The sequence below is a fragment of the Tupaia chinensis genome, unplaced genomic scaffold, assembly GCF_000334495.1.
Source record: "Tupaia chinensis unplaced genomic scaffold, TupChi_1.0 Scaffold143701_1, whole genome shotgun sequence".
Lineage (NCBI taxonomy): Eukaryota > Metazoa > Chordata > Mammalia > Scandentia > Tupaiidae > Tupaia > Tupaia belangeri.
In genome coordinates, this window is record NW_006203549.1 from 68,883 (window position 1) to 81,407 (window position 12,525).

The following is a 12,525-nucleotide window of genomic DNA, read 5'->3' on the forward strand; positions in this document are numbered from 1 at the left end:
AGCAGGATTTGATGCAATGGTATTTTTTGTTGTTTACTTTTAAATTAACGATTTGAAACTTTGAATACTTAAAGCTTTAGAGGGAGAACCCAATTTTCAATTATATTGGCTCTTTTATTTTACAAGTAATTCTTTTATTTATTTATTTAATTTGACCAGAGAGGGAGAGGGAGAGAGAGAGAGAGAGACAGAGAAAGCAATCAGCCAGGTCTAGGACTTGAACCATGGTTGGCCATGTGGGATTCCAGCACCCTTAACCACCACACTACCTGCCAGCCCCATGTTGGCTTTTTATAAAGCATGAGTTATATAAGATTTAAATAGAAGCTTGCTATCAAAGTGATTGCCTTATTGATAAGTCAATAGATTGTGTTTTCAATAAATTATGCTTCATTAACTGGAAAAATATCCATCAATATAATAAATCATGTTAAAAATAATGAAAGGGAAAAACATGATCATGTTATTGATTCAGAGTAGGCATTTGTCAAAGATGTATATGTTTTTTATGATAGAACATTCAGATAATTTGGAATAGAAGTGAACTTCCACACACTAATAAGCATTGATAAAAACCAAAAGACAAAACCAACATCATACTCAAAGGTGAAAGGCGGAAAACCTCCCCTTTAAGACTAGTTACAAAAAAATGTAGTCCTATTTTCATCACTTCTGTTCAAATTGTACCAGATATTTTATTCACAGCAATTGGGCAATAAAACAAGAGGCATTCGAATTAAAACAAGTGAAAGTATACTCTCAGTTGACATGTGATTTTTTTTTGTCTTTTATTTTTAAATTTTGTCAAAGCATTCATGCACTCACCAGAGAGAATGAGGGAAGGTAGAGGGAAAAACAAACAAACAAACCAAAAAACTCAAAATGCATCAGTGTCCTAAATATAAGTATCAAAATCCTAAAACTCTTAGAGTATAAAAAGTGGGTGAGAGGCCACTAGATGGCATAGCAGTTACAGTCACAGGACTCTCACATGGCCAACCAGATTCTCACTCAGCACATCTACATCTGTGCCCAAGATCCTGGAAAGAGGATAGAGTAGAAGGGATTGCAATGTGGTCATCTCCCTGGGGGAGTGATTTTTCACTTTTCCTCTCACTGTATTTGTCTCTCTCTCCCTTCTGGGAGTGCAGTGAGCCCTAATAGCAAAAAGCTCTGCCCCCGCCAAAAAAAAAAAAAAAAAAAAAAAAAAAAGGGTTAAGAACCTCATGACATTGAAATTTGCAATGATTTCTTTTTTTTCTTTTTTTTGGGAGAGGTTTTTGCTATAGGGCATGTGCACTCACCAGAAAGACAGAGAGACAGAAAGCAAGAAATCACCCCCCAGGGGGGATGGTCATGCCACAATCCCTTCTCCTCCATTCTCCTCTCAGGATCTTGGCCATGCACGCACATGTGCCTGGCGTGAGTTTAAGCCACTGGGTCTGGGACTCGATTTAATATACAAAAAAATCCACCAAAAATAATTTACATTCTCATAAGTGCATATTAAACATTTTTTGGAATAAATCATACATTATGTCAGAAGATAAGTTTAAATAATTTTAAAATTTCTGAAATCATATAAAGTAGCTTCCTCAATTAGAATGGAATAAAAGTAAATATCAATAAAATAATAAAAGTATTATAGAATAGGAAAATAATTCCCCATCCTCCTGAACCATGAGCTAATAAATTTCTGTTTGTTGTAAATTGCCTAGTTTGTGGCATTCTATTACAGCAATACAAATAGACTAAGACAAGTTACAAAGAAACTTGAAAACGTTTGTGGAGGAATAGAATTAAAGTGTAAGCTTTCTTTTTTGAAACATAGTTTTCTACCATGCTAAGTCAAATGAATGTTATATTTACTACTGACAGATACGGTCACATTTATATTCTACAAGGACATTTCCAACCATTTCAGTTGTATAATTTGTACATATAAGTAATTTTCCACATGTAATCATATATTGAACCACCATAATAATCTCATATTTACTTTTTATGACCTACTAAGTATTCTATATTTAATGTGTTACTTGCCTTTAACAAGACATTTCCTCAAAGTAAGTAGTGGATATTGCAAGTGCTGGGTGAGAATAAAGTTGAAAATGTCTTAGTAAAGCAGAAAATAATTATGCCTCGTGAAATGTGCTACATGCCTATCTAGAAGTTTTATGTTTTGCATGATATACTTTAATCATCAATGGTTTGAAGATTCAACATACTGATACTATTGTACTCAAAGCTTAATTATTTTATACATACAATAATTATTGATGGAGACAGCAGGTGGTGCATTGGTTAAGGACTGGACTCTCACATTGCTAACTTTGGTTCGAGTCATGGACCTGGAGACTTGAAAATCATGCTGGGCATGTGTGTATGTGTGCCCAAAATCCCAGGAAGAGAATGGAAGATAAAGGATTATGGTATGGCCATATCCCCTGGGGAGTGATTGGTCACTTTCCCTCTCACTGTCTCTCTCTGTCTCTATTGATAATCTACATGAAACAGACATCTATTTAGTTACTCAGTAAAACCATGTAAACAAATAATAAAGTTACTGCTTTCATGGAGATTAAATAAGAGTTGGAGATGAGAAATAACAAGCAATTGAGTAAATAAATAGAGTGGGGTATTGATAAAGACTATGAGGAATAATGCAGAATGAAAGGACCATGCACATGGGGAGGAGAGAATGACTATTTTATGTGAGCAGGAAGGGAAAGCTTCCATGATGTAAACATTTGGTTAGCAGAGATCTAAATGGCACGAAGAAAACTTCCACACAAGAAATAGTAAATGCAAGTGTTCAGAGGGAACAATAGCCAAGAGTTGTGATAAAATATTCGAGACAAGTGAGAATGAGATGAGGTAAAAGTGACAAGAAAGACATAACTGAATAAATACTACATTTTTGATCATTATATTTTCTTTTTTCTAAAACAAAGGAACAAACAAACAAACAAAAAATGAAACTTTTGAAGAGAAACATCACTTCTAAAATTGAACTACAGTGTGGAACCTAACAGGTTACTAGGTGCCTGCAAAATCAAATAACTAGTTTTTATACCTCTTAGAAACTTTTTTCTTTTTGGAAATATTTTTGATATAGGGCGAGTGCATTCACTGGAGAGACAGAAAGAATAGAGACAGAAAGCGAGAAATTGCCTTCAGGGAGATGGCCACACTGCAATCCATTCTCTTCTTGAGATTTTGGGCATGCACACATGTACCTGGGGTGAGTTTTAAGCCTCTGGGTCTGGGACACTAACTGCTGTCAGGAGTCCAGTGAAGTAACCATTATTCCATCTGCTGGTCCCCACAATCTTAAACTCACAATCCTAGAGACAGTTTTGTTTTCTCAACACCCTTGTTTAATACACTCTTGACCTCCTTGTTCCTCAGGATGTAGACCGCAGGGTTCTGCATAGGAATGACCATAGTGAAAAACATGGGTACAATTTTATCAACATCATGGAATGACTGGAGCTGTGTTGGAAGTACATGAAGATAATAGTCCCATGGAAAAATGGAGACTGCAATGAGATGGGGGGCACAGGTAGACAGAGCCTTCTGGTATCCTCTGGCAGAGTGCATCTTTAAGATGGTGATAAAGATGTACATGTAGGATATCAAGATAACAAGAAGAGCAACAAGATGGTCAAGATGGATGCATAAATAAGAACCATATCACTAATGTGTCTATCAGATATATCAGAGCAAGAAAGAACATGGCAGCTGGGACATCAGAGAAAAAGTGATGGAGCACATTACACTTAGAGAAGAAAGACAGAGGTGTACCCAATGTGGATGGAGGCATTCAGGAAACCACAGACATAGCAGCTTATGGCCAGGACAGTGCAGACATTTGTCCTCATGGTGGTGGCATAGTGCAGGGGTCTGCACACTGCTGCATAGTGATCATAGGCCATTGAGGCCAAGGGTAAGTATTCCACACTAGCAAAGGCTCCAAAAGAGAACATCTGAGCAGCACAGGGATTGTAGGAAATTATGTTTTTTTCTATAAGCAGCCCAGCCATGACTGTGGGAGTGATAGCTGAGGAGTATCCAATGTCCACCAGAAACAGGTTACCAATAAAGATGTATGGGAGTGTGGAGATGAAAATCACAGGGGATCAGTATGATCATTCCCAGGTTCCCAACTACATTGATGAAATAGATAAAAGTGAACATGATCAAAAGGGGAACCTGCAGTTCTGGAGCTTCGGTTACTCCTAGGAGGATGAACTCAGTCACTTCCATGTTGTTCTTCATGGATATTATGTGGAAATTAAAAGATGCCTGTTGCAAAGATGTAAAGAAACAGAACATTGATCACAACAGAGATTGTAATGCAATTTAAATACTTATATATCATATATCATATATATTATTTAATTACAGCAATATTATTTTTATAATTATAAAATCTCTCTCTCTTTTTTTTTTTTTGGAGAGGTTTTTGCTATAGGGTGTGTGTGCTCGCCAGACAGAGAAAGACAGAGAGACAGAAAGTGAGAAATCACCCCCAAGGGGGGATGGCCATGCTGCAATCCCTTCTCCTCCATTCTCCTCTCTGGCTCTTGGGCACGCATGCACACACGCCCGGCGTGAGTTTTAAACCACCTGGGTCCAGGAAGCGAACCAGGGTCGACTACATGGGAGTCCAGTGACATAGCCATTATGGTCCCATAAAAACTCTTTAAATATTCTCTATAGCTAAAGCATAAACAAAATTGTGTTAATTATCTCTATAACTCCAGATTGTTTAATGATGGATTTTCATGGATCATCTCTTTAGCTTTAAAATTGTGTTTCAAAACTGAGATTGGGCAATTTAATGAATTGTTCAATATCACAATTCTGAAATTAATGTCTGGATATTCTTTTTCTAGCCTTGTAAACTCAAAGATTTCTAATGTGTCAGAAATTGCTATAGAAACTTTCAGATCTACATTCACTGAATAATCTCTATGATTTATAATGTTTAACAGGTGTTACTTTCATTTAAAAATAGATGTTGAGTAACATATTCATATCTACAGAAGTATTAATTGGCAAACCAGACTTTGGTACCAGACAGAATAATTATCATGTCCAATGATCTACAATCATATTAAACCAAATGAAATTTAGCTGAATTTGCAATTACTCATTGTCTCCATTGGTCCCAACCCAAGCTTGGGGTTTCACAGTGAATCAGTAGAGAGTCCAGGTGCAGTTGTTGTGGGGGGATGACTGGGACACTATGGAAATTTGTTTTGGTGGAAACTACATATTGAAAAATTATTATTCAAGGATTGGCCTTGCAGCATAGTACTTAAGTCCTGTGCGAAGGAAGCTGGATCCCACATGGCCAACTGGGGTTCAAATCCTCAAGCCTGATGGCTTGGAAAATATGACAGATGGTTGTGTCTGAATGTGCAAATTAAGTCCTTATGGATGAAGAAATGGAGAGGAGATTGCTGTGTGACCTCATCTCATGGAGGAGTGATTTCTTTCTCTTTCCTTCCTTCTGGTGAGCACACATTCCCTCTGGCAATGAAAAAATATATATTTGAATCTGTTGTAACGTAATGCACTATTTAATTTAATTTTTCATTTCTTTTTATTTCTATTTCTTCTATATATTCAATCACATTACTTATCTTACAAAGTGAATATTCCAACATGAGTACATTTCTCCCAGTCCAGTTCACCATTCTAGAAAGTTATCTCCAATAGATAATAATCCATTTCTTTGTCCCATAAATGCCTTGCCTCTCTATTTTTCTCCTTAATGTTCTTCCTCAAACTCTACTCCTTTATCCACCCTCTTCCCACACTGTATCTGGTATTCATAACCATTTATTCAATTTCTATAACAGTTAGTCAGTCGATTTGGTCATAATTTGAATATTAAGCCTTTGGAATGGACACGGGGTTAAAAGAAGTGGAAGTGTATCTGTCATCAGCTGTGTATTATTCCCGATTATTCTCCTCCCATTTCTTTCACAGCTTCAGTTTAGAGCCTGGCACATGAGAGCTTTATGTTTCCCCACCTAACCACACACACTCATAACATCTACAATACTACAGCTAGTATGAGGAATATGCAAGATCCAACACTTGAGCCCAATTTTATCCTAACCACCAGTCTCTGTTTAGCAATATGACTTTCAGATGTGCAGGTGTACTAATATCATAAGGACAAGATACAAAATTATGAGGACATATAAGATGGCGTTAATTCACTTAGAGTCTTTTGTTCTTTAAAAAATAGTCATTCATTCTCTTTTCAGGTATTTATTTTTAATCTCTCCTAGAGGATGAACAATTTGAAATTACCATCCAATCAATGAAAGCATCACTATAATATAGTTTGGTTAATACTTTTAGAATGCAGTATGATGAGGGCCAGCTGATGATATGATGATAATGGGGGTGAGACCCCCCTCCCCCAGCTGATGATATAATGATTATGGGGGTGAGACATCCACATGGCTTAATGCACAGCAGATAACTTGATAAAAACATGTGCATGGGTGCCCAAAGTTGGAGGGAAAAGGATTGTGACATGACCATGTCAACAGAGAGTGATTTCCCATAATTCCTTCTCTCTCTCTCTCTTTCTGTGTGTGTGTGTGTGTGTCTGTGTTTCTTTCCAGCAAGTGCAGTACACTATGGCAATGTTTTTTTTTTATGGCAATGTTTTTTAAGGTGAGAGAAAGCAGAATGATGATTTTTCATATCACCAGACTCTTATTGATGAAATGTTAGTATCTAGAGCCAGCTCCACTTCAATGTTTTAGAAAAATGTTCAATACCTCCATTTCTGTGCTCAAATAATTCATAGTAGGTACAGCAGCCCAATACTTTTGCGTGAATTATAATTTTCACTAAAAATGTATATTAAACTAAAAGATTATTTCTTAAAGAAATAAAAAGACAGTCAGTCATTAAAATATGTTTGAAACCAGAAATTCTTTCATGGAAGAATGTATAAAAGTTAGAGCAATTCTATGGAAAGTAGCCATAAAAGATTCTGAGATCTCAGAAGCAAGAAAAAAATAAAGAAAAAAACACTAATACACATTCAGGTCCTAAATCTACTGTGCATTCTTTCTGTGTCCTAGGAAGAGTCACTTACCTTATCTTTTTTGATTTCTTAAAGAAAAAAAAAAAGACAGTCAATCGTTATAATGTGTTTGAAACCAGAAATTCTTTCATGGAAGAATGTATACAAGTTAGAGCAATTCTATGGAAAGTAGCCATAAAAGATTCTGAGATCTCAGAAGCAAAAAAAAAATAAAGAAAAAAACACTAATACACATTCAGGTCCTAAATCTATTGTGCATTCTTTCTGTGTCCTTGGAAGAGTCACTTACCTTATTTTTTTTGAAAATAAATTTTAAAAAATCTTACCTGCCTAATTCTTTGAATCACTTTCATAAAGATGATATCTTAACAGACATTACTATAAAGCTAACACAACTTTAATTCTGAAGCATTTTCCTTGATTATGATTCCAGACTCATAGCAAATCTTCAGGTCTGAAGGCCAGTCTCCACCAACAAATATTAATATTCTGATGAATAAGTGAACCTGGACCTCTAAATTGAAGTTACCTGGAGTCATGTTGGATTTCAGAGCTTCATGTGTGTGAATTAGCAGGGAATTAATGAAGACCTGAAGTTCCATGAGGATATCTCTGATTAAAATACATACACCTCCTCATGCCACTTTCATAGGAAAGAAGCGATTAAACTAAGATGGGCAATAATCTGGTTATTTGAATATGTGCAAACACAATGGCATTACTTGTTATTCATTTTAAAAATTTAACTAACATATCATTTAGCAGTAATATACGCATTTCAGTGTATAGCTCAAAAATTTGTTCAAATATATATTCATGTTACCACTAACATGGTCACCTATAATAAATTGCTTAAAGCTCCATTCCCTAGAAAACACTACATTTTTCTTTGGTCCATGTAGTTTTGCCTTTGAACGAATGTCAAGTAGCATCCTAGAATATGTAGTCTTGCTTCCGGTACCTTTCACTTATTATAATGTATGAAGGTTCCTCCATATTGTTTCCTTTGTCAATGGTGGTATTTTTTTTTTCCTAGAAAAGTAGTATTTACTTTTAATTTCTGCATTGTATTTCCATTCCTTGGTTGAGATACACTGTTTGGTGGTTACAAATAAAGCTACTTTAGCTGTAAATTTCCCTAAGTTTTTGTGTATTGCCATAAAATTTCATTTCATTTGAGTAAATACCTATGAAGTGCTTCTCAGCTCATTCTGTGAAAACTGCAACATCTCTTTCCAAAGACAGACAAAAATATCAAAGAAAATAAATTATAGATCAAATTCCTTCTTGAATATGTAACAATACAGTAACAATGCCAACTGATCCACTCCGTCAGTATACTAACATAATTACCATGCATGGTGAGTAGAATTCATTCGAGGAATGTTGAAATGCTTCAATATATAAAAATCCTTCAGTGTAAAAAGAAACATTAATATGCTAAAGGGAGAGAAAACTTGATCATTTTATTAATCTAGCATATGTTGCCAAAGTGTTGCATTCTTTCATGATAAAAACATCATTCCAAAAGCTAAGAATTTCCAGACTGTGAAAAACATTTATAAATAGCACATAATTAACATAATCAAAAGTGAAAGACTGGTTCCCACTGTGGTAGCCTCTGGGATGCTGCTGCTTGGGAGGCTAAGGCCACGTGGGAGACCTGGGATTGATTCTTGGTGGTTTATTCCTATATTGCTAGCCATAGGGAGGCTGGGGCAGGAGACATCAAGACCTCTTCTAAAACACACACATAAGTACACACACATTAAACATAATTTTTTAAAAAATTAACTTTCCTTATTCATTCATTTATTTTATTTTAATTTGACTAGAGAGGGACAGAGGAGAGAGAAAGTGAGAAAGCAAGCTACCAGGACCAGGACTTGAACCACGGTCAGCCATGTGAGAGTCCAGCATCCTTAACTGGCTCCCAAACATTATTTTTAATTTTTTTGGAGAGGTTTTTGTTATAGGGTGCGTGCACTCGCCAGACAGACAGAAAGAGACAGAGAGACAAAAAGCAAGAAATCACCTCTATGGAGGATGGTCATGGTGCAGTCCCTTCTCCTCCATTCTCCTCTTGGGATCTTGGCAAACATGCACATGAGCCCGGTGTGAGGTTTTTTTTTTTTGTAGAGGTTTTTGCTATAGGGCGCGTATGCTTGTCAGACAGACAGAGAGTGACAGAGAGAAAGTGAGAAATCACTCCCCAGAGGGGATGGCCACGCCACAATCCCTTCTCCTCCACTCTCCTATCAGGATATTGGGCACGCACGCACATGTGCCCGGCGTGACGGCGTGAGTTTTAAGTCACCGGTCTGGGACGTGAACCATAGTCGACTACATGGGAGTCCAACAATATAGCCATTACGCTAACTGCTGGATCCCAAAACATAATTTTTTAAAGTTGAATGGCCAGCAACTTCACATATGAGGTACAAAGTATTCCTGCTTTTAGCACCTCTGTTCAAAATTGTACCAGAAGTCTATCCAAAGGAACTAGGCAAGAAAAACTACATTAAAAGATATTCAAATAGAAATGGAAGAAATAAAACTATCTCTGTTTGGATCAACAGAAGGAGGGAACAACGAGTATAAATTCCCTGAGAGAGGAATGTGCTTAGAATAGTAACTATCTGAAAGACTGGTGTGAGTGTAGTGAGATAAAAAGCTAGAAGTGACACATGATGGCACAACATACGTCATATGTAGGTGAATGAATATTCTGTAGCATTTTAAAGCACTTGTAGAGAGACAAATACAGAGCATTATCAATATAATCAGTACACATCATGAGAGATATTTTTGCTACAGAGTGCATGCACTCACTGGAAAAACAGAGAGAAACAAAGTATGAACTCCCCCCCACTGCCCAAATATCCAAAAAGGGATGGGCAAGCCATAATAATTTCTTCTCCATTATTCTCGTGTGCATGCTTATCTGGCATGTTTCAAGCCACCAGGTCTGAGACTAGAACTGCAATCAGCAAATGGAATTTCAGCACCTTCACTACTATACCACCTGCTGTTCCCACTAAGTTTTTTAAACAGTGGTGATGTTTGTGGTCATATACAAATACATTACCTTCAAAATGCATAGTGAAGGTAGAAATGTGATTAATTTCAGGGAGAAGTTCTGAAGGAAATGAAGCTGGGTTATTATGCACCCTACAATGTTAAAAGCTCAGTCCTCCAGATAATTTTGTCTTCTCAACAACTTTCTTGAATGCATTCTTGACTTCTTTGTTTCTCAGGCTGTACACCACAGGATTCAGCATGGGGATGACCATAGTATAGAACACAGATGCAATTTTATCTGTGTCCATGGAATGGTTGGAACTGGGCTGCAAATACATGAAAATAATTGTCCCATAAAAAATGGAGACTGCAGTGAGATGGGATGCACATGTGGATAAAGCTTTTTGGGATCCCTGAGAAGAATGCATCTTCGAGATGGTGATAAATATAAATAGATAGGAAATCAGGATAACCAGAAGAGCAAAAAATACATTAAAGCTTGACATAAAAAAAAGAAACAACTCATTAATATGTTTATCAGAGCAAGAGAGAGCCATGACTAATGGAAAATCACAGAAAAATTGATGAACCACATTGGACTTACAGAAAGAGAGGTTGAATGTGTTATAAATGTAAATGGAGGCATTCAGAAAACCGTAGATGTAGGGGCCTATGACCAGGCGAGCACACATACTTGTTGTCATGATGGTGGTGTAATGGAGAGGCTTACACACTGCTGTGTAGCGGTCATAAGCCATAGAGGCTAAAAGGAAATTCTCCATAGTGACCAAGGCTATGAAAAAGAATATCTGAGCAGCACAGGCATTGTAGGAGATGACCTTGTCTTGTATAAGGAACCCAGCAATGACCTTGGGAGTGATGGTTGTCGAGTAACACAAGTCCACAAAAGACAGGTTACTGAGGAAAAAATACATGGGAGTGTGGAGACGAGAGTCCAACATGATTAACACCATCATCCCCAGGTTTCCAGTCAGAGTGATGAGGTAAATGAGGGTGAACAAGACAAAGAGTGGGATTTGAAGATCTGTGGTGTTGGTTAGACCCAGCAGAATAAAATGAGTCACCTTTGTAGTATTCTCCATGTGACCTACAGGATTATCTGAAAAGATGAGAAAAGAAAGGAGCTCTTGGTAAATGTAAAATAAACATTTTGCATGCACAAACATGCACATATTTTATTGTTTCCTCATTTTTCCATAGTCATTATCTTTCGGATTCTCTAATCTAGACCATTAATCAGAATGAAGGAAATATTTAACGGACATCTTAATCTGTTATTCTGTGGCTTACAGAAATATCTAAGGCTGGGTGAATTGAAGAAAGTAGTTTATTTGACTCATTATTTTGAACACATTGAAGGTCTAAATGAATCACATGATGGTAGAAGGCAGAATCTTGAGAAGAGTAGCTGTCCACAAGTTTCTACCTGCTCTGGTCTTCTTCTTCTTATAAATGCCCTAGAGACAACAATAGAGTTTCTGCCCTATTCATTTTATTACATCAAAAGATCTAATCATGGTTCACAATGAAGGAATTAAGTTTCCTGTTAATACAGTTTAAATACAATCAAATTCCAACATATGAATTTGTGATGAGACATCACATTATGACAGTGGGTATATTATTTATAGGATTACAGACTTTGGAGGTTGAAAAATTTATACAGATTACATGCCCATCTTCTTTCTTGCATAAATGGACAATCTGAGGTGCAGAAGTGAAGAAATTAGTTATGATTTGTTTAATGTCACATAATTGCAATAGGTTCAGCTTCCAACTCAGATCACCTGAATTAACAGCTAATGTTTTTAAAAAAATATTTTTTAATATTATTTTCTTCATTTTTTTTTTTCTAATTTGACCAGAGAGAGACACACCCACAGAAAGAGAGAGAGGGAAAGTGATAAAGCAAGCCTCCAGGTCCGGGATTGATCCACAGTTGGCCATGTGGGAGTGTCCATTTCCTTAACTACCATGACACCTGCTGGTCTCCACAGATAACTTTTATAGTGTTCATTTTCAGCACTTTCCTGCATGTTTAATCTGTTTAATTACCTCAATGACCTACAAAAATATTGAGAATTTTTGCAAATTTATATAGATATCAAGAGACAGAGTCAAGTTTTGAACCCAGAAGAAGTGATTTGCAAGACTCATATTATTATCTGTCTGAACTTTAATTGGATTAAATTTAACTCAGTTTTCATTTATTAACTTATCCATTAGACTAAGCTTAATGCTTGGGGCTGACAGTGGAATAATTGAGTCATTTATATAAACTATATGCCATGAGATAACAGCACAGCAGCAGTAGCTGCATATACAACCAACAAAGACATTTTTTTTTAAGAGAGATTGTTGCTATAGTTCATGTGCTCTTACCAGAGAGACGAAAGACA

The 12,525-nt window shown here is 36.4% G+C and overlaps 1 protein-coding gene and 1 pseudogene across 1 annotated transcript; both read right to left on the reverse strand.

Moving 5' to 3' along the window:
* Positions 1–3,339: 3,339 nt before the first annotated feature.
* LOC102481242 (olfactory receptor 5B3-like) lies at positions 3,340–4,281 on the reverse strand (annotated as a pseudogene).
* Positions 4,282–10,263: 5,982 nt separating this feature from the next.
* Positions 10,264–11,211, reverse strand: LOC102481658 (olfactory receptor 5B2-like). The gene has a single exon (XM_006164727.2). The coding sequence runs from the start codon at positions 11,206–11,208 to the stop codon at positions 10,264–10,266; it is 945 nt and encodes a 314-aa protein (XP_006164789.1). The 5' UTR covers positions 11,209–11,211.
* Positions 11,212–12,525: the final 1,314 nt, after the last annotated feature.

What these genes read in the sequence shown, in the direction of transcription:
- LOC102481658 (XM_006164727.2), bottom strand. Translation starts at nt 11,208, where the DNA reads ATGGAGAATACTACAAAGGTGACTCATTTTATTCTGCTGGGTCTAACC.